Source organism: Arachis hypogaea, chromosome 3 (genome assembly GCF_003086295.3).
Source record: "Arachis hypogaea cultivar Tifrunner chromosome 3, arahy.Tifrunner.gnm2.J5K5, whole genome shotgun sequence".
Taxonomy (NCBI): Eukaryota; Viridiplantae; Streptophyta; class Magnoliopsida; order Fabales; family Fabaceae; genus Arachis; species Arachis hypogaea.
The window spans coordinates 43,421,437-43,448,065 of record NC_092038.1 but is presented as its reverse complement, the minus strand read 5'-3'; the positions used below and the strand labels follow the sequence as shown (position 1 = coordinate 43,448,065).

At 29.6% G+C, this 26,629-nt stretch overlaps 2 protein-coding genes and 1 long non-coding RNA gene across 5 annotated transcripts; 2 read left to right on the top strand and 1 right to left on the bottom strand.

Annotated features, from left to right (window-relative positions):
* Positions 1-369: 369 nt before the first annotated feature.
* Positions 370-3,718, bottom strand: LOC140183785 (uncharacterized). The gene is made up of 2 exons (XR_011879889.1): positions 3,582-3,718; positions 370-765 (listed from the first exon to the last, which is right to left on the bottom strand). It is a non-coding gene; the product is annotated as an uncharacterized lncRNA (long non-coding RNA).
* On the top strand, positions 3,577-9,989 carry LOC112790457 (pentatricopeptide repeat-containing protein At4g21065). 2 transcript variants are annotated; one of them, XM_025832873.3, is made up of 4 exons: positions 3,577-5,615; positions 6,259-6,463; positions 6,892-7,146; positions 9,575-9,989. In XM_025832873.3, the coding sequence occupies exon 1, from the start codon at positions 3,655-3,657 to the stop codon at positions 5,380-5,382; it is 1,728 nt and encodes a 575-aa protein (XP_025688658.1). In that variant the 5' UTR covers positions 3,577-3,654; the 3' UTR covers positions 5,383-5,615; positions 6,259-6,463; positions 6,892-7,146; positions 9,575-9,989. The 2 variants fall into 2 exon arrangements, with proteins under 2 accessions (XP_025688658.1, XP_025688656.1); XM_025832871.3 differs by lacking the exon at positions 9,575-9,989 and adding an exon at positions 8,327-8,726.
* Positions 9,990-14,151: 4,162 nt separating this feature from the next.
* LOC112790456 (galactinol--sucrose galactosyltransferase) lies at positions 14,152-22,409 on the top strand. Of its 2 annotated transcripts, XM_025832869.3 has the most exons (7): positions 14,152-14,609; positions 15,933-16,276; positions 16,822-17,420; positions 18,460-18,637; positions 18,842-19,209; positions 20,172-20,307; positions 22,140-22,409. In XM_025832869.3, exons 1-7 carry the CDS (start codon positions 14,287-14,289, stop codon positions 22,187-22,189), a joined length of 1,998 nt encoding a protein of 665 aa, XP_025688654.1. In that variant the 5' UTR covers positions 14,152-14,286; the 3' UTR covers positions 22,190-22,409. The 2 variants fall into 2 exon arrangements, with proteins under 2 accessions (XP_025688654.1, XP_025688653.1); XM_025832868.3 differs by lacking the exon at positions 22,140-22,409 and having other exon boundaries at positions 20,172-21,092.
* Positions 22,410-26,629: the final 4,220 nt, after the last annotated feature.

Genomic DNA, 26,629 nt, shown 5'->3' with positions numbered 1-26,629 from the left:
TTCCTTTCCATATTTGCTTCTTCCTCCATGTAGCTCCAGTAGCTACATTCTATCTTGGATGAACAAAAATGGAAAAGAACTTTGCCACTGAGATCTTCTTCTCTGACCAAGGCCGATTGCTTCTATTCTTGGTATGAAGATTTTGAAGCTTCTTTTTCACATCTTGTCTTTTGTGGCAAAAATCTTAGCCACGCCATACTTTATATCTTCCTTTTGCAAAGGCTATCATCAACCTAGCCTTTTGCTTCTTCATAGCCTCACTGCTTTTCTAACTTCTATCTTCTTCTTTCTTGTTTGACATGATCGAAAGAGAGAAAGAGAGAGAAAGGAGAGAGAAGAGAAAGGAAAACTTTCAAAGGAAGCAATAAATGATATTAAAACAAATTAATTTCTATTTCCATTTCCCTATGCATAAAGAAATGTGTGGAGTCATTTAATACAATCAAATCACGTTTAATTTTCCTTTTCAATTACCAAGGCATTAATTTAATTTAATCAAAGTTTGAATTCCATAACCCATTAAGGTAGGCAACCGAGGAAGGCATGCTCTACTACTTTCTTTCTTCTTTCGATTTCGGACCAAGGCTTGTTGGTCTCTCAACAAGAAATTAATTTGGGTTATTCTCATGATACTTAACCCAAATAGTTTTGATGTCCATTTAAACGATTCAGCCATATAGTTTGGAATATTTTTGCACAAGAACTGAATACTTTCTCATCACATTGCGCTTCTGTGACTTTTGACCCACTAACAAAATCTGCACACTAAACAAAATCATTAAACAAACAATTAGAAGCTAAAATTAAATTAACTATTTTTTTAATTAATAATGTTTGATCATCATTATATTTAAAGTTTTCCAAACTCAACATAAGAAGGTATGAAACCTGATTGTTGATTCTTCCCAACATCTAATAATGTCAAGTTTTTCATGTTTGACAAGGAGGAAGAAAGTTTTCCTTGAAATCTGTTATTATTCAAATGTAGCCACATCAATGATGAAAGATTCAAATTGTACTTGAAATTTTGCCAAGAATTCAAGTTTGCCCAGTGAACTTGGCAATGATCCATTTATTTGATAAAGCGAGAGATCCAAGTATACGAGGCTCATGAGCTAGGACCACGAATTTGTTAATCGTTTATTGTGTCTTGTAAGTAGTTAGAACTTAGAAGAAAGAAAAAGCCATTCCAGCTTTTTGAGTTGACCAAGACTTTGAAGAATAACATCACCAAAATAATTAGAGGGAAAATGCAGACTCTGTAGATCCATAAGTTTTGTAAGACTGTGGGATATTGAATCATTGAAAATGTTACCTTCAATATTTAACTCTGTCAAATTTGTTAAATTCTCAACAGAAAAAAGAATGGGAGCGGAGAATGAATTTGATATCAAATTGAGAGATTCTAGATTTTTAAATTGTCTCAACCAACTCGCTAAAAAATTCCCCAAAATTTAGTTTTTTTCTAAATTTAGGTACTCTACTATAGTGTGAACACTAGTGAATGACTCTGCGATGCACGGGATCATACTGAGATCGCACGGGAGTGCTCACACGAAAATTAAAAAAATACATTATATATAAATAACATGATTTCATAATCGAATTCAATTATATTTTAAATACTATAATAAGTGATTCCAGAATCACCTTTAAAAAATTTTTTTTTAGAATAACTGAATTATATAAAAAGATGTACGTATGTATAGGAGTGTTCAAATCTAAACCGATCCAAATTAAACCGCTTATCCAATCCAATCAAAACCAAAAACCGATTAAAATCGCACTAATTTAGATTTGATTGAATTATATTTTCTGCAAACCGCTGGATTGGATCGAATTTCGGATCTACTTTTCATAACCTATCAAATCCAATATAAACCGCACAATGTGCTATAATATTATTATTTTGTTATTATATTTATAATTATACTTATAACATATTCAATTTGTTATATATTTTTATATTATTCATATATTATTATTATTTAATAAATATTTTATGTTCAAAATATGAAGTAATAAATATTTATCATAAATTATTTAAGCAATAAATCAAATTTTAAAATAATAAATAAAATAATTACTTATAATAAATAGTAATTTTTTTGTGTGGGGGATATGAACTTTGACTATAGATAATTCGATCCAAAAAAATTGACTTTTGATCAAAGAAATATTTATTTATCCTATGTTTGATATTCCTATAGTGTGAAATAATATAATATCTACTTTAATGTGAACACTAGTAAATGACTCATGCCATGTATGAGGATGTACTGGAATCGCATGGAAAATACTCACACAAAAATTTAAAAAATACGTTATATATCAGCTACAAAATAAAATTTTTTCTCACAACTTCTCATTTAAAATGAAATTATTACGCTTGGATTCATTAGCAAATTAAGATTATTAGCTGCAAGTTTTTTTAGTAGTAGCAGTAACTACAGAATGTTTATCCTATGAGTTGGGACTAATTTAACTTATACTAATCTTATTTATTGTCATTCACTTTCTCTTGATTTTTGTTATACTTATATCTACTTAATATATTAAAATTGGGTTTTCTCCCAACTAATAGAAATGAATTGTTGATTCCTCATGAATCTATTTTCCCGCTAAAATGAATGTACTATTTTTTCTTCAGTAATAAAGTGTTCTTCCACCAAAACTTCATTTCTCTTGTATTCTTAGTTTTCTTGTTAACTATTGAGGGTTAGACTGATTTGGTATTAACTCAAGAGATTGAGTAAGTTCGAGTATCGACACGGTAGCGTTAGAGTATGTCTATATCTGTGATAGGAGGTCTATCACAGATAATATATCTATATGCCTCTTAAAAGCTGTATCCGAATTTAAGTCCTAATTAAAGTTGAATATTATTTAAAAATTTATAGTATATACCCATATAATATGTGTGAGTATGCTCGGTGGGTAAAGGTCAGTGTTCAATGCTCAATTGAATTTCTTAAGTCTAAACTTTCAATATGCAATTCTATAACCATATTATAAATTTTTTATTGATTTTTGAAAAAAGATTATTAATTTTTATTAAAATTATGCTAAGATTTTGCTAAAATTGTGATTAGCTGAAAATCTTGTTAATTTTTATTAAAATTATATTAAAAATTTTGTTAAAAATTTGGTAGAGCTTTTATTTATTCATTATGATTAGTGTTTTATTAGAAAAAGAAATAAATTTGTCATATTTATTTTTAATAAAGAAATAAATGAATTGAATTAATTGAATTAACTAAATAAATAGATAAAGAAATATTTGTTATTGGTTTGATTAATTTAATAATTTTTTTTTGTTTTTTACTATTTTAATGAATTTAATAATAATATAATAATTAATAAATAATAAATAATAATTAATAAAATTAAAAATTATATTAAATTTTAATTAATATAATATTTTAAATTTAAAAAATATTTTAAAATTTATATTTGACTATAATTATATTTGACATGTTTATTTATAATTTATTTATTATTTTATTATAAAATAATTTTTTCAGTTTAAGTACAATTTAACCGATTAAAGTAATAAATCAGTAAATCAGTACTTGGAGTACCTTGGTAATTCCAAACGAAGAGATGTCCGACTCATGAGTGGGTGACTAGTGAGCATGAGTGGGTGGTGTTGTGATGGAGCTGAGAAGCATGTCCGACGCGCTCCAATTCCACGCGCAACTCCTGAAAGGGGGCACCCAAAACGACGACGCAGCGCGCAACGTCTCCAAGCTCTTCACTTTCGCCGCCCTCTCTCCCGGCGGCGACCTCTCCTATGCTCGCCTCCTCCTCCGCTCCATCCCCCGCCCCAACTCCTATTACTACAACACGATCATCCGCGCCTATTCCCGCAGCCCCGACCCCACCCACCACTTCCACGCCCTCTCTCTCTTCCTCTCCATGCTCCACCACCAACCACCCCAACCCGATAACTTCACTTACCCCTTCCTCCTCAAGTGTCTCGCCCGCTTGAAACTCACCCCACAAGGTAAACAGATCCATGCTCTCATCACTAAGACGGGTTTTGGGTCGGATCAGTATATCCAGAACGCCTTGATCCATATGTATTCTGAATTTGGCGAGTTGGGGTTTGCTCGCGAGGTGTTTGATAGAATGCCTCTTAGGGATGTGGTTTCTTGGACTTCAATGATTGATGGCCTTGTCAACGCTGACCGCCACGTCGACGCCTTGGCCTTGTTTGATAGCACGCTGAAGGCTGGGATAGAGGTCAATGATGCCACGGTGATGTCTGTTTTGAGGGCCTGTGCTGAAACCGGAGCTTTGAGTGTGGGGAAGAAGGTGCACATGATTGTGAAGGAGAAGAGGATTGATTCTAAGCCGAATGTTGGCACTGCCCTTGTTGATATGTATGCTAAAAGCGGGTGCTTGGAGAGTGCACGGAACGTGTTTGACAATGTTGTGGACAAGGATGTTTTTGTTTGGACCGCAATGATCTCTGCCCTTGCTAGCCATGGAATGTGCCAGGAAGCTATTGGGATGTTTGCTGAGATGGAAACCTGTAGGATAGAACCTGATGAGAGGACAATGACAGCGGTTCTCTCAGCGTGTAGGAATTCAGGCTTGGTTAATGAAGCTTATGTGTTTTTGAATGATGTGCCAAAACGTTATGGTATAGAGCCTACAATTCAGCATTTTGGCTGTGTGGTGGACCTCCTCGCGAGAGCAGGGCGTTTGAAGGAAGCCGAGGATTTCATTAATACAATGCCTATCAAGCCTGATGCAGTTCTTTGGAGGACCCTGATATGGGCCTGCAAACTTCATGGGGATACCGACAGAGCAGGGCGTCTCGTGAAACACCTCAAACTGCGAAGGAGAACTGCTGATGATGATAGTGGGAGTTACATACTCACTAGCAATGTTTATGCGTCTGCAGGGAAGTGGTGTAACAAAGCAGAGGTGAGAGAGTTGATGAACAGAAGGGGATTAACTAAGCCTCCAGGGTGTAGTAGGATTGAAGTTGATGGCACTGTATGTGAATTTTCTATGGGAGATTATAATCACCCTGAAGCAGAGAAAATATATGACAAATTGGATCAGATTGTAGATGAAATTAGAAAGGAAGGGTATAATCCGAGAGTATCAGAGGTGTTGCTTGAGATGGATGATGAGGATAAGGCCATTCAGTTACTTCATCATAGTGAGAAGCTAGCTCTTGCTTATGGACTAATCAGGAATAGGCAGGGTTCCAAAATCCGGATTGTGAAGAATCTAAGGTCTTGTGAGGACTGTCATGAGTTTATGAAACTAGTGTCTAAGATATACCAAAGAGAGATCATAGTAAGGGACAGGATACGTTTCCATCATTTCAAAAATGGTGACTGCTCTTGCAAGGATCACTGGTAGCTATGGTATCTGCTCTGGCCATGGAAACATTCGAATTAATGTTCAGTGACGATGTGGACATGATTGAAGATCATGAGTGAAACTCATTAATCAGCTATGGCACCGTTCTGATCGGATACATGAATGTATGAAGTAAACTGATTATATTGGTCATGGATAAATAGATTGGTTGTATGAAGTTAACGGTTTGAGTAAAGGGATATGAAAGGGGGGGACCACGTTTATTTTTTGAGGTATTTGTTCACTCGATTATTTATTGTACTTGGTACAGTACAGTAATGTGTTGTTGAATTCTGATCTGTGCTTATTAGTCAATACATGTGTTTATTGTACATAGTAATGATACCTTGACTTGAATTCTGATCTGTGCTTATTAGTCAATACATGTGTTGTTGATCGCTATTTTCCTTTATTGAATTTAATGAATCAATGCCAGAGGTGTTAGTTCAGTGCCAAAAAAAAAATCAGATTACGAATCTCTCCACTTTTTTGTTCAGATAGCTTTTCCCTCCAAATCCAAAAACTCTGTGTGGGTGTTGCTGCCTTATCCTTGATCTTTGTTTGGATTGCTTTTTGGTTCCATTAAGATATGTTATTGAGATATATGTTTGTTGATCTTTGTTTGGGATATTCAGTTGCGATTCCAGTTTATTTTAAAACTCCAAAATTTTCATGATTGAAGCAACTCTTGGATGATTGTTTTACAGATATGCTTCCCATGGTTTCCATCAATTATTTTAATTTGTTTTGTTTGGTTTCCATTGCATTGGTATTTGAATTTTTTTTTTGTTCGTTTCTCATTCTTTTGATTATCTTCTGAGTTTTCAATCGCTGACTGCCTTTTTATATTGGTTCTGTATATGAATGGGGTACAAGGGAACAAATCATTTGAATCATTCCATCCATTGGTTCTTGCATGCATCCTGATTTTTTTTCCCCTCATATTCCTCGCTTTGGGGGATCGATTGCTCATTCTTGTCACGCTGGTGGTTCCACCGGAGAAGGCGTTGTCGATATTCGAATCTGTACCATCTCGAGTTCGTGTCCGGTCTTCCTCGTGTTAGCTATGACGTCCAACCAGGTTGGTTTTTCTACATCTTTGAATTTCTTATTGTATTATTTTTTATCTTCAACATTGAGGTTGGATTCCAGGTAAACTGGTATCTTTTGTGAACTTTTATGTCTTTTTGATCGTATTTTGTTTCTTGGTTGGTGTGTGAAAACTTGGTATTCGATTAGCCTCCTGAATTGTTGCAATTTGTTGTGATGTTTTTTTCAACTAGGAGAATTCACACATTATATATATAAAATGATTTGGGTGTTGTGTTATGCTGTGTTTTCAGTTGATGTGAATCATTCGTTCTTTTCCCTCTTTTTTTTGCTTTCTTGGTTGACATGTGAAAATTTTTGTCTTGATTTCTGTCTGGATTGTTGGAAGTAGTTGAGTTATTCCTTCCCTATTTTATGATGGGTTTTTTCCCCTCTTTGGTTTGTGTTGTTCTTTCTCAGATGGAGGTTGTGGATGGTTGCTGCGAAGAAGACATCGGCTGATAAGGTGTTCGGAAGCAATAAGAGTTTGAACTATGAGATTTCTTCGTCCCGTCACGATGATCATGGAGCTGATGGTGGAATGTTATTCATAGAGATTTGAGCTGAAAAGACCAAAACGTCTTGATCCTCATGCGTGACACTGGTGGTGGCCACACAGCTTCCACTGAGGCCATCCGTAATGCCTTCCAAATTGATTCAGTGACGAGTATAGGGGTAATTCATGATTCATCCATTGTTTGCTTCTATTTTTTTGCCATTTTGTTCTTATTGCTTCTTGTCTTTGGTGTTTGATTTGGATCTGATGCTTTTCGATTTTTATCCAACTGTCTTCCCATCTTTACTGTAACAAATTATGCAGCTCATTTAAAATTTTTCAGATTCTGCCGCAACAGAAATTTTTTTTTTTTTTGCATTAAGTTTCAAAATAACTTGGTTTTGTTCGAGAGTTTACAATTTTTATGGTTGGGGGATATTTTTCTTTGATTCATCATTCATGTGCTTTTGCCTTTCAAGTTTCACTAGCTGGCTGGCTTTGTGGTATAATAGAATTTATGGCTATGTGGCTTACTTTTATTTTCTTCATGGAGCTTTTTGCACTCTGGCTTTTGTTTTTAATCTTTTTCACATTGTGGCCATTGTTATGTCATCGGTATTATCATTTTAAAATAATTACAACTGTAATAACTAATAAATGCTGTTTCTATAGAAACTTTCCACTTTTCTAATGCAAGATGTAATTTTTTGGGGATGTGGATGGCTGATGGAGGTTGAAGTTCTCTCATTTTGTGAATTGATGATAGCTGAAGCTTTGTGTATGTTTGGCATGATTAAATTGATGGAATTGTCATTTTGCATACATTTTTGGTAAATTTTTTCTTTCCTATTGCACCAAACTTGATATATTTGATGTTTCTTTTTTACAATTAATCATGCAAAGATTATGTTATAGTTAGGTTTTCATATTTAGGATTATTTGTTCAAGGTTTCCATTTTTTTTATTATTTGTTCAAATATCGAAATCTTATAACTTAAACCACTAAACTTCAATAGCTAAAATTGAAATAAATTATTGTTGTCTTTTAATTATATTATTATAATATAAGATTGCCTTTTTGTTTTATATAAACTTTTGAATTTATTATCTAGGTATCTAAAGTTTCAGTAATTGTATTATTTTGTCATCACCAAACTTCAAGCTTAAGCTCTCCAACTCAAGCAATCAGTACAACCATATTTTATCAATGCCCGATCCTTCATTTCTTTCTAATTTGTATTAATTTGGTTCCGGTTCTCCTTTTTATGGTGTTGGTTATCCGCAAAATTGGCAACTTTTATCTTTTTGCATTTTGCTCACAAAGTGTTTGTGACTTTGTTTCTTTGTGAGTGTGTTCAGGTAGTGAAGGAGGCATTGGGTTCAAGTAGGGGGCATGTAAGGGACTATATGCTTTACATTGGGGCTCTCTGGACAGCATACTTAGTGATTAAATGTTAGCTCTAATTATTGTTTTGGTTGTGAATCGAATCGTTCATCTTAGTTTCATTATAGTTACTTTGATTTATTTCAAAGTTATGCAAATCTTTGTTATTTTTCCCCCTGTGATGTTATAAACCCACCTCTTCGTGAAGTCAATTTATCTGGTGGAGAACCAACATCATCCAGGTTTGTCCATAATTTCTTGATATTGACTGATTGTGGTTGTTATCTTGATGATGCCGAAATGCTTTATTCATAGGCAAATTGGTCATGTTGCATCTTGTGATGAATATCAATTGCCAATAACTGGTTCCAATAACTTCCATTTCCACTAATTGGATAGATAATTTTCTACTGATTTGGTTGATTTATTTTTTAAAAACTAATGCTGATGCTGAATGTGAGTATTTAATCACTTTTGTTATGCATAACACTTTTAAAGGTAGCATTCTTGCATCTCTTTTTGTCAATCAACTAATTCGTTTGACCTCAATCGATTTAGGAAATAACTGCTTTATTCTTTATTGCTGTTAATTTGAAATTTTGATGAGATTTTATGTAGAAAATCACTAAGAACTCTTAAGGAGTGGTTAAGTTTCTAATAACTGCAGTAATGAAGGAATTTTTTTATAAGAGGAAATATTAATAATACGAAAAGAAAGTTATTATACATATGAAAGAGGATAGAGAGATCCCTTTATGCCGATCATATGTAGCCTTAATTGGGTAGACCTTAGAAGCAAGAAAGCCCTCTATTAAAATAGGAGATGGCGGCAGGGAAGGAGAGGAAGTATGACATGCTTAGTCAGAAAGGATTGTGGTTAAAACAAGTTGTGTTGCCGCCCTTTCAGTGAGATTTGCAAATCATGGGCACCCCACTACGGTGGTCTCAACTGATCCTGCTCGCTCCTTAAGCATACTATTGAGCTGAATTATTAGTGACTCGTTATTTATTATAAAATTATTGCACGACGATAGTCACTCTTGCTTTTTCCCCTCCTTTATCAATCAGCTGCAAAATTTACTTATATATTTTTTATCAACTTTGTTTAGTGCTCATGAAAATCTGTTCTGGATTGCTCTTGAATATTGTAAGGTCACCTATTGATTTAAGGTATATTTTCCAGAATGTTACCTCAACTTCCTTATAACTTGTTTTTGTTCAAGGGGCGAGGAACAGTTGCCACTGGCCATGTTGAGTAAGGAATCATAAAATTTGGTGATGAAGTTGAGGCTTTGGGACTGATGCATGGTATGTTTACTGAGGCTTTTTGTGGGTTTTGGGTTTCTTTTAAATCTAATTTATTCCTTTTGATTAAAATGCCAATTGTTGACATTTAGTTACATCTGTTAATTATGACCATTCTTGCATTCCATGTATAGCTATGAGCTAGGACCTATGGTTGATAGCATTTTGCAAACTTTTGATGCTTTCCACTTGCAATGCTGCTATGCAAATGTATTGTGATTTCTGTAACTAAGATAGCAAATCTTTTAGCTGTGAATTAGATTCTAATTTTTAGTATTCTTGAATCAATACAAGACTCAAGGTCTGAAACTTTGGGCATCATGTTTGAGTTAATATTCTCCCATTGATTTTGAGATAAGACCTTACTTTCACTAGATGAATTTATGAAATTCAAAAAAGCACATAAGCCTGCACACAATTATTTAAATTTTGAGTATTTATCAAATTATGAATTTTAAAGCGAAGAAAATTGATAGATAGACATGGATCTCACATGGAATGCTGCTTTTATATTGAGGCACTATTTACCAATTGAACTGATGAAGCATATAATTCAATTTTAATGAGTATTTGTTTTGATGATGATAAAGAAAAAAGATAAGTATTTAATTTTAGCTTCGTTTCATGTTTTAATCTCTTGCTAATGCATGCTCACTTTTCTTCTTCGATATGCTACAACTGATATTCCAAAGGAAGATGTAGTTTGTAGGATTTGTTGCACATTAAAAATACAGTTGTTGTTTTATGTACATTTTGAGATAGTTGAAACAACTTACTTAATTTGAGGTTTAATTCCTGCATTATTATTCAATTCTGTTGGCCAGTGATCAGGAATTTTACTTCATAAAAACGCTGTCAATTGCAGTGTTTTTTAGTGAGCATATTCCACGCTTTGTAGACCCAATAATCAACCAAAGCATGGTAAAACTTTTTCTTTTTTTTTTGGACTTGATGGTAAATTTGTTGACCTATCTTGCTGCATAGTTTTTTTTTTTTTTTTGGTCAAGTGGATTAGACAACTCCCAATTCTAGATATCACAACACACACACCCACGTACCCACACATTGAGGTTTTATCAAACCTCATCCCAGTCTCAGCTGGGGTTCGAACTTGGTGCAGCTTGTTTAAGAGGCAATCAATCATATTGCCACTTGGTCTAGGCTTCCGCTGTCTGCTGCATAGTTTAGCATGGGAGTCATTTGGTCGAAGTTATTGGGCCTTTTTAAGTTGTAAGCTCCAGGCTCATCACGGTTCTTGGGCCTAGCCCAAATATTACAGGCCCATTTTTAAACAGAATGGGTTCATTCAGACTAGTAGAACTGGTTCCCTGTAAAAAAAAAGACTAGTAGAACCGGTTGATCTTCATGCTGAATTTGGAACAAATAACAATATGAAACATTTTACCCAAAAATATATATATATATGAAACAAATAACAGAGTTTGGAACTGGTTTTCGTCTTTTGTATGTAGCAGCAACTTATTAGCTGAGGGTAGATTTTAAAATAGAGTTAGATCTATAATGGATTAGTGATTAACTTGTCATGCTGAAAGATATCGTAGGCAACCCAATTATTCTTTTTTTTTCAAATGGATGGGATAGCTCGTAACTTTAAACATTAAAAATTCACCTACACGACACTCACACGTGTAATGCTTTAAGAGTTTTATTCACTACCTTAGTCTCAGTCAAATTTCGAACCTAAATGCTATTGTAAGACAAATAATCACCAAGACTTTGCGTGCATCTGTATATGTGTACTAACCAAACCTTACTTGTCCCAAAAACAAGTTAAACTAAACAAACACAAAACTCACATGCACGTAGTTCAGAAAGATTCTTATGAAGTGCAGGTGTAACGTAATGTGGCACTCGGCAGTAACCCCTTGTATCCCATAATATAACCTAATAGATGTTCCATGTTGCAAGTGACACAACACACAAAATAGTACACTGATCATGGGATCCTTTTCAGCCAAGCCTCAACCCAACCGAATGATCAACATTTTATATGTACTATCCTTCATATCTATCTTAATAACTTTACAAAAGAATATGATTACTTTTTGTTCATGTAAATAGTGTTTTCTTTTGGCAAATTGCATTTGTTTACTACTTAATTAACTTGGTATTTGTAAGTTGTAACAATAACTACATTGAATAAGAGATTAAGGAATTATACCCACGATCTTATCAAGTATGTATGAGGTATTTCTTTTACCTGTATACCCTTGTAAATGTCCATGCTTAATTTTTTTTAGTTCTCACAGTATTTTCTAATCTGACAGGTTAAAGATTAATCTGCTGTGGTATTTAACTTTATTTAAGGATTTGCTACTAGCCAATACATTGTTGCATGTACAAGGCGAAATTCAAATCCCAAACACCTACTTAAGCGGACTAGCAAGTTAATCATTAGACCAACCCAACTTAGTTAAATATCCATGCTTAATTATATATGTCAAAATGTAATATACTTAAAGAACCAATTTGCATACAATTAATTACTTCTATAACTATGATAAATAAGTATGTATATCTTAAGATATTTTAGTCTACTTTATTTCTTAAACTATTCCATAATAATAATAATAATAATAATAATAATAATAATAATAATAATAATAATAATAATAATAATAATAATAAATAACATTTCTTTTAATGATACTCTCCCTTTTATTTCTAATATACTTTTTTTTATACAAAAGTTAAATAATATATATTTTAGTTTATTTGACTAAAATATTTTTTAATAATAATTTTTATATATAAATTTGTAATAGTTATTTAATTAATTAAATGTAAATTATTATTATTATTATTATCATCATCTATTAAAATTAATTACTAATATAAAATATATATTAAAAATAAGTTAAATTATATAATTTATATATAAATACATAATAATTAATTTTAATACTTAATTTTTATATTATTATACCGGTTTTTTTTTCTCGGCAAATTAGATTTCACTGGAAATTTCTAGTTTCCATGAGACGCCGCAATTAGCAGTATGAACCAATAGTACATTTCACGGGGAAAGTTGGATCCGAAATTTCAGATGCCAAGTAATTAGCAATTTATAAAAGTTAACTAACTAATTAATCAAATAATAAATATAAATTACAAAAATGAATAAAACAACGAATGAAGATGATGAAGAATCTGAAGCTTGATGATTCGCGGACAAGGAGACTCACGTTCATGCCCATAAATTAAATAAATGAAAAATTCCTTAAAAATATTAATATCATAATTATACTTATTATACTAACACTAATGAAGCTAAATATAGAAACATCTAGAAAAGAAACGAGAGTTCTTGATGGAACGAGCTAGAATTGGTAACCTGAATTAATTAATTAAGTATAAAAGATTTAACCAATAGTACTTTAAATATTTGATCCAATGCAGGTAGACCCTCTTGTAGAACCCACCTTATTACTAACCCTCAGATCGTTCCAGAAGTGTCCATTATTTTTTGTCTTCAATATTTTGTTCTCAATTTTTCGAGCGCATGTTAATGTTATTACTGCCACCATCAACTAGAGTTCACGATTTATATAGTATGGGGAAAATTTGTATATATGCTTAAAATTTTAGTATTTCAGTAATTTTAATTTTAAAATATTAATATTTTAATGATTTTAATTAATATATTATATATATTTTATAATTAAAATTAATTAATACAATTATTAAAATATTAATATTTTAAAAATATTTAATTTTTTTTCTTACAGTATAAATATAATAATTAAGATATATACATAATAAATTATTTGAATATATAAAATTAATTAATTATTATCTTTAGTGATGACATCTAAAAAAATGAAGAGGAAAGCGTATTAGATGATGATGCGTTTTAATATGGTTGTCTCCCACCCACTATATGTAAATAAAGTAGAAAACACATTTTTCGAGATTTTAAAAACTGAATAATTAAAAATTAAAAAATTTAAGAGTTTAAAAAAATTCAACTGAAATTAAAATAGATATATAAAATAATATATTTATATATATAAATTGAATCAATTAATTAATTAATAGTTTAATTGATTTTTCAGTTTTTTAATTGATTTATTATTAATTAAATTTTTATTTAAATTATATCAATTTAAAAACTAATTTTTAATTAATCCAGTTGAATGGTTTAGTTAGATCTAATTTCTTAAAAATCAGGATTTTTTATTTAAATTAATAAAATAAAAATAATAATTATAAAAATAAATATTTTTAAAAATATTTATCAATTTGTATTTTTAGTTATATTTTGTTTACACTGTAAACAAAATAAAATTGTGCATATCTCATTTATAATGTAAACGAGATATGACTGAAAAATACAAATTGATAAATATTTTTAAAAATATTTATTTTGATTATTATTACTTTTATTTTATTTATTTAAATAAAAAATCCTAAAACCATGGTTTCTCTATATAAATCTTCCCACACTATCTATCCATTACTATCAATCGCAAATCTCATAACAATTATATACTTCATCACTCTTGATCCTCTCAAATTCTTCACAAGTCCAAACCTTATTAGCTTAAACATTTCATTATCACCTTAACCCTTTACCTAAATTACATAATTACCCTCTTAACTATTCAACATGGCTCCACCATACTTAACCAAAAATAATGGTGCATTAGAAGAAATAGGAGAGGTTGTGGATGGTGGTGGAAGTGATAGTAGTAAGAATGAAAAAGAAGCTTTGTGTATAAAGTTAGAAGGATCAAACTTTGTTGCAAATGGAGAACCTTTTCTGAGGGAGGTTCCATCCAACATAGTAGCAACACTGTCGCCATATTCATCGGATGCAAACAACAACAACATCGTTGGTTGCTTCGTGGGCTTTGATGCCACCGAATCTAGGTGCCGCCACGTGGCTCCACTTGGCAAGCTCAAAGACATTAGGTTCATGAGCATATTCAGGTCATTACTTATTTTATATTTTAATTTTATTATATTTACATGAATTTTGGTATAGTTTTTTTGTTTAATTTTCAGAATCTAGAAGTTTAGAATTTATTATTTAAAAAATAATTTCAGCAAAAAAACAAAAACTAAAAAAGACCTCTTGTATATTCATAAAAATTGTGTTCGCTAAAAATAAGTTTCACATAAAATCTTTTTTAAAAAAAATTATGAAAAAATTCACACAATTTTATAAAAGACCTCTTATATAAGAAAAGCATTAAAAATGTAATCATTTTTTGGTCGATAGAGTGACATATGTCTATTGTTTACATAATGCGTGAGATATAAATTTTGATGAATGCTATGGTACTTAAGTTATGATGCCTAACTTATTAAAAAAGGTAAAAAAATAATATTTAATAAATTTTAATTATTTTATTTTTATTTTATATATTTTATTTTTTACCTATAAAAATAAGTTAAAACAATTTAGATATAACAATAAAAGACACCATAAAATCTACCATAAATTTTAGAAGCACGACACGCTAACTCGATACATGTGTCAGTGTCAGTGTCTTACATAAAGTTAAAATACATATATTAATATTAGGTGGATACTACCATGAAGATTTTACTATTGTCTTCATATGAAGATACTTCTTTTTTACCATTAGATGATAAAATGTATGGTTTGATTTTGATGTGTTGCAAAAGTGTTATTTTTTTTAAAGTGTGGCTAAACAAACAAAGTACACTTTTAACACAAGAATCTTCATAAAAAGATGTTTTTAGCATCTTCATTTGAGTAGTTGCCTTAATATTAAATATGAGACCTAAACTTTTTATTTTCCCTCTTTAAAATTTCATCTCGAACTCTCGTTAGTCGTTACCTTATCACGAACAACCACGAGGGTAAATTAGTTTTTAATGACAATTAATTAAGTTTATGTTTCAAAGTGATCTTGCATATACATGAGTTTTATTTTAATAAACTATCACCTTTTAGATGATTTACATATAAAATGTGTAACCTAAATATTTAAAGAGAAACTCTAGGAGCTCATATTTTTTAAATAATTTAGTTATTATTTAGTCAATATAAATACTAAATTGTTATTGTGTAAATTTTTAAAAATATAGATACAAATTATATTAATTTATTATTTATGTATATAAATTTTAGTAAATATAAATATAAATTATATTATTTTTGTATGAAAAACATGTAAATGTGGGTATAAACTATTGTTGTCAAAATGCTGATTTAAAATTATATGTGCAAAATCTGAAAAATATGCAAAAATTGTACTGATTCATGTGTGCAAAATTTGCCAGGTTTAAGGTATGGTGGACAACACATTGGGTTGGAAGCAATGGACACGAAGTGGAGCATGAAACTCAGTTGTTAATGTTGGACAAGAATGACCACTATGGTAGACCCTATGTTCTCCTGCTCCCCATTCTAGAAGGTTCCTTCCGAGCCTCACTTCAACCGGGTTTGGATGATTACGTGGACATGTGCGTTGAGAGTGGATCGACACGTGTCAGTGAATCCACCTTCAGAAGGTGTTTGTATATTCATGCTTCTCATGACCCTTTCCGTTTGGTCAAAGAAGCCATCAAGATCATACGCCTTCACTTGGGAACTTTCAAGCTCCTTGAAGAAAAAACTCCACCAGGTACTTTTCTGTAAATTTAACTAACTTTTTTTTTCTTTCAATTTTTCATTTGGGTTTTAATTTAATTTAAATGTCTTTCAAATTGAGTTGCTTAGCTTGGGATTATTAAATTCTTTTTCACCAAAGTCACAATCTATTGGAAACTAATGATTCTATAAATTAAAATGCCAACTAATCAAATTTTTAAAATATTATCAAATCATGCCTAAATATGTAATCAAAACATAATGTAATTTTCTAAATAAATGTGATCTGCACATAAAAAATCAAATCAATTATAAAAAGTATATAAATACATATATTATTTATTTATTTTTTAATATTTATTTAATAATAAATTTTGAATATGTACCTAGCTAACATGATTATTGTCTGTAGTCTTTAAAATTCTACTAGTTTATGGTATAACATTGTATTACACAAATTAATTATATATTTCTCTTTACAACAACTTTTGGCATATTTGCTACACGAAGTTAAACCTTTTTACAATAATACATAACTGAATTTCTGACATTATACTTTTAAATGGTTACATATTTAAGGTATTGTGGACAAGTTTGGTTGGTGTACATGGGATGCCTTCTACTTGAAGGTACACCCTAAAGGGGTATGGGAAGGTGTGAAAGGCCTTGTAGAGGGAGGGTGCCCTCCGGGTATGGTCTTAATCGACGACGGATGGCAATCAATTTGTCACGACGACGATCCAATCACAGATGAACAAGAAGGCATGAACCGAACATCGGCCGGCGAACAAATGCCATGTAGGCTGATTAAATTCATAGAGAATTCTAAATTCAGGGACTACAAAGGAATTGTAGACCCTGACCAGAAAGGGATGGGTGCGTTTGTTAGGGACCTAAAGGAAGAATTCAAGAGTGTGGAACATGTTTACGTGTGGCATGCGCTTTGTGGGTATTGGGGTGGGATAAGGCCCAATGTGAAGGGAATGCCTATGTCTAAGGTTGTTGGTCCTAAGATGTCACAAAGTTTGCAAATGACAATGGAGGATCTTGCTGTGGATAAAATTGTGAATAATGGTGTTGGGTTGGTACCACCTCATTTGGTGCATCAATTGTATGAGGGACTTCACTCTCATTTGGAATCTGTGGGGATTGATGGGGTTAAGGTTGATGTTATACATGTAAGTGTTCTCCAATATTCTTTCTTCTTTTTTTTGGTGATCTTTCTTTGTTTTATTATATATCATCCATGCTTGAATTTAAATGTTGTTTATAATTAACCACGCACATTATAAGGATAATAGACACCTTATAAAAATCTTTAAGATTCTAATATAAGATTCAATGATCATAGTATATTGTGTCTTGTGAAAAATATTAGATGGTTAGTTAGGATATGTTATTATTATAGTTGCATATGAAATTAATAATAGCTTGTTAGGGGAAATAAGCATAATAGTATTATTCTCTTGGCAATCATGCATTAATTAGTGTAATTAGGAAGAACCATATATAGCCAATTACGGTGGTTGTAAACTTGTAATTGCAGGGTTGAAAATTGACGGGAGCCACTATTTTCTCAACTCAAGTACTAATTGGGTTGTTTAAATGTGTGTGTCTCCTTCCTAATATAGCATCCGGCTGGTGAGTATACGAGGAACTTGTCGAATTAAAGAATGTTACGTGTACATATTAAAGAGGAATGCTAGGGGTCAGCAATTTTGGTATTTTGTAACCATCAATTGGCCATCAATTGTATTTTTAATGGTGTGAGATTACATCTAATGGTGGGAGATCACTCACTTTTGTTTTGATGGTTAAGTGCGTGTCAGAAAACACAAAAGTTGTTGGCTCCCTAGACTTTTCCCATATTAAATCTACAATAATATTATATTCATTCGTATTTTTATCTGTATATACTAAATAAAAATGGAATCTTATTGATAAAATAATATATTTTTTCAAATTATGGTACGAAAAGTGCTAGATTTCAAAAGGTATTTGGATAAAAAAATGATGATGAAGTCCACAAATTATACTAAGAAATATTCATAGTCTGAATTGGGCCTCCAAAATTTGAGCCACATAAAAAGAGTGTTCTTACCATCCCAGAAAAAAATTTTATTTTTTAAAAATTGTTGGAAAAATAGAAAGAGAAATTAGTTAATTAGATTTGAGGCATGATAGACGATGATGTTTTATTGTTTTATTTGAATGCAGTTGCTTGAGATGCTATGCGAGGAATACGGTGGTCGTGTGGATCTTGCAAAAGCTTATTACAAAGCACTTACAGATTCTGTGAAGAAGCATTTCAAAGGCAATGGAGTCATTGCTAGCATGGAGCATTGCAATGACTTCTTCCTTTTGGGCACCCAAGCCATTTCGCTAGGCCGAGTCGGTAAGCAACTTTCTATAGTCAACATAAAATTTTGTCGAATTTATCGTTGTTATTCTTATTATAAGAGTTTAGTTAAGAAGTCAATTTTTATCACAAATTCTAAATTCTAACTATATATCTTAAATATTTCATAATCAAAAATTAATTAATATTGACTAATTAAAAATTCGTTTACTATACTTGTTTTTGTGATAATTTGTTTAGGAGATGATTTTTGGTGTACGGATCCGACGGGCGACCCGAACGGCACATACTGGCTACAAGGTTGTCACATGGTACACTGTGCCTACAACAGCTTATGGATGGGGAATTTCATTCAGCCAGATTGGGACATGTTCCAATCCACTCACCCCTGTGCTGAGTTCCATGCTGCCTCAAGAGCCATCTCTGGTGGACCAATTTATGTTAGTGATTGTGTTTCCAACCATAACTTCAAGTTGCTTAAGACTCTTGTTTTGCCTAACGGCTCTATCTTGAGGTGCCAACATTATGCACTTCCTACTAGAGATTGCTTGTTTATGGATCCATTGCATGATGGCAAAACAATGCTCAAGATTTGGAACCTCAACAAGGTGATCACAAAATCATCTACTTTAATTATCTACTATGTTACTTAATCTGGTCGAGTCGATTTATAATAACTATAAAAGAGAAATAATATTTGTACTTAGGTTAAAAATTAGGTCTATTCATAATAACTATAAAAGAGTGTTAGACAAATCTTGCTTCTCAAGTTAACTTTTGGACTGAATTAGGTCTATTTAATGAACTAGGTTAAAAATTAGAGTTTAGTTAACATGTGCTCTTAGGACATATGATAAGCTTATTATTAGTGTGATGTTTTAAATATTTTTATTTAATAAATACAAAATAAATACATTAAAAACTTTTTTAATTTTGTAATTTTAACATGTGCCCTAAAGACACAAGATAGATAAACTTTAAAAACTATTGTAGTCTCGCCCTCTTACTACACACAAGTCTAAATTGTCGTCAAGATTCATGCTTTAAGTCATTGTGTAGTCCTAAGCGTCATGACTATATAAAGTCATATATTATTTAAAAAGGAAAGCAATTCTTATCTCTTAGGTTTAATTATTTTTTCGATTCTTTTAGTTTTATTGAATTTTTAATTAGGTGTCTAAGTTTTTTCTTTTTTTTTTCAATTAGATCCCTGTAGCATATCAGATTTTGTAATTAAGTTTTTATTGTGATAAAAACGTTGAAATTAACAAAATATTCTATTAAACAAAACGAATATGCCTAACACTTGACTAAATATTTGTATAGTTTAACAAAATACGATTAATTTCAACGTTTTTGTCACGATAAGAACTTAGTTATAAAATCTGATATGGTATAAGGACTCAATTGAAAAAAATATAGAAATTTAATTAAAAATTCAATAAAATTATAGGGATTGACAAAATAATCAAACCTATTTCTTAAGCTAATTGTTATAGTGACTCGCACCCATTTAATTTCTAATATCAATTATATGACATAACTTTTGTTTTAATTTGTTTAATTGTAGTACACTGGAGTGTTGGGACTATTCAATTGCCAAGGAGGAGGTTGGTGCCCTGTGACAAGAAGAAACAAGAGTGCCTGTGAATTCTCAAACACAGTGACATGCTTTGCAAGCCCCAAAGACATTGAATGGAACAATGGTAATAATAATTCTAATGCTAATAATAAAAAACCAATTTCCATCAACGGTGTGGAAATTTTTGCAGTTTATCTCTTCAAGGAAAACAAATTGAAGCTAATGAAGAATTCAGACAAATTACAAGTTTCACTTGAACCATTCAGCTTTGAACTAATGACAGTTTCACCAGTTAGGGTGTTATCATCTTATAATTATAATGATAATAATGAGAGGCTAATTCAATTTGCACCAATTGGGTTAGTGAACATGCTTAACTCCGGTGGTGCAATTGAGTCACTTGTGTTTGATGATAAACAAAGCAGGGTCAAAATTGGAATAAAGGGTTGTGGGGAAATGAGAGTGTTTGCATCAAAGAAACCTATTGTTTGTAAGATTAATGGGGTGGATGTGGAATTTGATTATGAGGATAACATGGTTAGGGTTCATGTTCCATGGCCTATTCATGAACCAAAATTGTCAATGCTTGAGTATTTGTTTTGATCCTTATAAGATTCAATTGGGGATCCTTTGATGTATTAATTAATGTGAAAATTCAGGTGTAATCAACTTTACGTGAAGTTGATAGTTGAGAGTCGTTAAATGATTTGATTAAATTTTTATCTAATGGCTCTTAGTTATCAACTTTACGTAAAGTTAACTGTGTGAGAGTTTTCAGCATCAATTAACGCTAAAGTTTAAGTAAATAAAAGTTTGTTTATCTTTTATTCTCTTTATCAAATGAAAAAAAAGAGATAATTTTCTTTGTATTATTTTATTTTAAATATTAATACCAAAAGATTTATTTCACATGGGATTTTTGTTTTTAATATGTGATGGTTGTTAATTTTACATAGTCATTCATTCAGATTATAGTTATGATTAATTTGGATTCATGTAAATGGCTTTTTTAAATAATAAGTTTTAAAATTAATTATTTGTATTAATGTAATAATGCATAATTAATTGTCTTCACAAAACTCTTGCACTTCAATTAAATTTTCTTTATTATCAAATATAACATGAAATCTATTTGAAATAGTTTTTATACCAAGAGTGTAATATCAATTCCCTTAATATTATCGTAGTATGTTTGTTACCATAGTACAAATAGTTTAGGAAAGAAATGAATAATTATTTAAAAAAGTATTATTTTATTATTCATATTTTTTTATTTTTTATTATAAGGTTTTTATATAGACTAAAAGTACACTAATAGTACGCTCGTTATAGAATAATATCTTAATAAATTATATTGATTTTTTTTTAATTCTCTTTGATATTTATCTGATTTTGTTTCCTAATTATGATATTCTAATAATATTGACATAATAACAGAAGTATATTATAATTCTATTGTACACTAAATTTTATTTCTATAAATAGTATTAAGAGAACTAAAAATTGATTTAAATTATACTAAACATGCGTGTACAAAAAACCACAAATTAATTTTAACATGGGAAAATAGTGTAATACATTAGTATTGGGTTAAATTACTATTAACAATCTCTTTGAAGGGTGAAGTAGTTAACTGAAATCGTTACTAAGGATTTTTCTTTTCTAAGGAACTACTTCTTAATAATGAATTCACTAACAAATCTTAATATTTTGGTAAATCTTATATGACATGCTAATATTACAAAATTTAACACATCTCACTTACAATTTAAAAGGATAGGAGGAGTGATGGGAAATAAATAAGCATTATGAAATCAAGGAATTGAAGTTTTCAATACGAAAAACTTTGACCAAATTAAAAACCTTAGTTTGGAGTTGATCATCACATGAAAATGTCGTAGAATTTATTCACCGAAATGACTTTGACTATTCTATATACGTTCTTGCTTCCGACAGGTGTTCGTTCTTGCTTCCAACAGGTGTTCGACCGGTTTGCTTCATGTTGAGACACGAGACATATTCATGTGTATATCTCAAACCGTCACAAAAGGTAGACATGAGACATATTCATAGAATAATGCTACAATGAGGAATCAAATTTGACTCCGTATTCAATTTAGTCTTTAAATTTGTACGCAAGTCTTAATGTAGTTTTTAAAATTTTAATTATTTTTATTTAGTCTTTAATTTGTAAACGTGGCTTATATGTATTAGTTTTTGGGACGATTTTTACCCTTCTTTTAGTACAAAAACGTTAATAGAATGCTTGTATGGACAATCAGATGCCACGCTAAAATTTGTAAAATAATGCAGTTTTAGTTTTGGCATTTAAATAACCTACAAACAAAGTTGTATTACTTGTTTTGTTAGGTAAAGTTTTAATAAACATTATTTATAATGTTATTTTTGAGTCATTTAAATGTCAAAATTAAAATAACATCATTTTACAGAATTCTAGTATGGCATTTGGCTATCTACGTAGAATAACAGTCTGTTAACGTTTGTAGTTCTATATATTAAAAATTATTTTAAAAACTAACATAAATTATGTTCACAAAGTTTAGAGACTAAATAAAAGTAATTAAAATTATAGGAACTAAATTAAGGCTCGTATATAAATTTAAAAAACAAATTGAGTATTATCTTATCAAATTTTAGTAAAAAGTGAAGATTATATTTTTTATAAAAAAAAATTATTATGCATGTGTAATATACATGTTTATTTAAATTTAATAAGATCTTCATTCTTCATCCAATTCTATTTTTCTCAAAGAGATCTTCTATACTAAACCGTGACAAAAGATTATGTTTAGTTATTTCTAAAATTTAGATGAATAAAATAATGAGACATAATGAATAATTATATTTTTAATATGCAGAAATATAAATATGTTTAGTTATATTGAAGTAACTATAGGATTTGTGAATATTTAAAAAATATTAAAATCAGTTTAATTTATATTTTTATTTTAATATTTTTTATTTAAGATTCTATGAATTGAACAAATAAAAATAAAAATTTATTCTCGTTATTTTTAATTTTTTTAATAAGATTTTAAATGCTAAAAACATTATAAATAAAAATACAAAGCAAACTACTAATATTTGTATTTCAAAATCTGTATCAAAATTTCTTGTTCAATTCTATCTTCTCGTTACAAAAGCTACCAACACTGATCGCAGTATTGCAATCAATCAAATAAAGAAATAATTGGACCTACTTTCTTTAATTTCTTTGCTTTCATTTCAACAGCATTACCAACATAATAATTATTGTGAATACAAATTAAACTAATTAATAGCTTAATGATTTATTTCTTTTCTTTACTCGTGAAGAGGAATAATATCATAAAACACTAACATTTAATTTCTCTTGCACTCAACAAATTAAACAACGATCATTTGAGCATGTTCTGGAGAATTAGAGTATATATAATATGGTCTATCAATTTATCATCATATTCCTAAGTGCTGGGATCTCAAACTCATCATACCGTGGGTCCCCATTAATTAGGCAAACATTTATTTTAACCTCCATACCTGTTGCCACACCCTAATCATTACTACAAACACTACGTGCATTTATTTATATTAAAGGAAAATAGAAAAATTAAAAAATCTACCTTAATATATAAATATGCTTAAAGTGTTTTACTTGTGAACGCATACAATGTTTAAGATTTTTTTATTTAAGTATTCTCCATTTTTTTCAAAAGAATAAAAAAATACAAAATAATTGTTTTTTTTGTCTTATACAAAATACATTTGCTCAAGCATGTTTGTTTTTTAACTTTAGAAATGGATTTCATTCTAAAAACTAAACATGAATATATTTTTTTTCTACAGTATTTTTTAATTCGAACCAGCTAAAAATTAAATTGTCTCGTATCAAATCTGTCATTACTAAATGAGTTATTACTATATACATAAAATAGAATTTAAATTTTAATAAATATTTAAGCAGATAAGTGAACTAATTACTCAACTAATCTAACTTAATTTAAAAATGTTTATAATAATTCGTAATGCTATATCCATGACACGTGAGGTTTAGCAATTGAATTAAGCACCACAATAATACACCCAACTATGGCCATTGGAACCATATGATTGCTTCTTTGTACTGTTTTCGTGATGAAATGTCAACCGCTGGTTCAACTCTATATCTATTCTATCATTTTCTTCAACTTAGCTTATGACCCTTCCCTTTTGATCTTATATGTTTGTTGGGTTCTTAGGGACTTGCATAATTCAAAAGAATAAATATATGAATCGATTTTTAAATTAGTAAATATTAGTTGATTATTTTATTGTAAAATTATTATTTTAATTTTCATTTTTTTGAGGGTTTATATTTTAAAATTACGATTTAGGATTTAAGATAAAAAAATTTTTTGCAATACTGGCTAATATTTAATAAAAAGTAATTTTTTAAATATTGACTAATATTTTTAAAACATTGTAAATAATAAAAATATACAACAAACATTATTTTTAGTGACAATAACATATAATCATTATATGTCTTATTTAACTTATATTTTTACGAAAATTATATATTTATCGTTGTTATTATATATTATAATGACAATTATACACTTTTTGCAATTATTGAAAAGGTATTTATTGACAATTGTATAATTATTGTCACTAAAACCTTTTAACGACAAAATATAAGACGACTAATGTCTAATTATTGGTAAATATATTAACGTGTATTTTTATTGTCATTCAAAATAAAATAAATAACCATAAAAAGTAATTTTTTAAAGTAGTGAATGTATTTTTTGTTTTTTTTTAATTTGTAAATATTTAATAAGACTTTATAATTGTCTTAATAATTATATTCAACTTAAAAAAACCTTAATTCGATAAGAAGATAATAACTGGTGATTAATTTATAAGGATTTGGATCCTTTAAATTTTAAATTTTATTTTAGAAGAAAGAGTGTGATCTCTCATAATTCATTTTATAAGTGGGATTAAGAAAAAATATGAGATAAAAATTATTTAAAAATAAGAAATTATTCTTTATCTTTTAAAATAAAAATTTAAAATTTAGAGGATCTCAATTATTTATAGCAGCTATAACGGGGTCCAAAAAACTCCAAAAAAGGAAGCAGAGTGAAAAGGCATGTTTGCAAGTTGTGTGAATGAAACAACACACACCAAGTCAAAGGGGCTAAAGCTAGTGCTAATAGTTTTATAGATATTGGACCAAATTCCTCTTCAGTCTTATTTATATAGACAAGGGTCCCCTCCATTCATGACCCCTAAATTAAATTGAAGTTAGCTGAGCCTCAAATCCTTCATTCAAAATTCTCCACACAATATATTAGCATATGACTATTACCATAGCCATAAGGTTTTCCTATCATATGAAAATGTATATTGGTCCCAAATTATGAGTATATGCCTAGTGTCTGGATAGACGATGAATATAGAAATCAAGGCATTTATGCCCTAGGTGCATGTGTAGTTGTCTTATCCCTATCATCACGTGCATTAATTCTTTGGTACTCAATGCATGAAGCTCAAAAATTGGGACCTCAATGGATTCACCTTATCACTTGACAAATCTTTCGATTTAATTTGTTTGAATTGAACTACTAAGTTAAGTTATTAGAAGAATTTCAAGTATATTTCTAATAATTTTAACTATTAATTTTAATAATAAAAAATATAATATATATTATTTAAAATCAATGATTAAGATAATTAGAATATTAATATTCTGAGTACATCTGAAATTTTTCCTAAATTATATATGCATGCTAAGTTTGGCCTATATTATAATTTCAAGTATTGGTTTAATTTAAACTGGCTGTTTTATATACATGAAAAAATTAATTGTTAATAAATTATTAGTTATACGTATAAAATATATCTTAAATTAATATATATATATATATATATATATATATATATACACAAATAGATAAATATATAATAATAATAATTAATTTAATAGGTGATTTTTAGTATATACATAATATTTTTATTGTTCAAAATTAAATAAGTATGATTTATATATTAGTTTGCATTTATTTTGGCTTATTTCATTTTTTTTAAAAGTATTTTTTATTGGAAAATTATTTTTTATTTATATAAAATTTTTAATATATAAAAAAATTAAGTTGTAAAATACTTTTTTTTTGAGAAATAAAAACAAATACATTCATAATATTAAAATGTGGCTTAAATTTAAATATATTATTATTATTATTAAATATTTTTGGGCTTTAGCCTACTTTTTCAAAACTCTAATTTGACCTAAATGACTTTAAATTTTAGACTTTAGTAATCTACATGACTACATGAGAATATTTTTTAAAAGCTAGATTAAAGAAATATAAGTAGATAAAGTATATTAAAATTTTTTTATAATAGATATGTCTTTAATTAATGTGATCTATATATTAAAGTATTTGTCAAATAATCTTTTT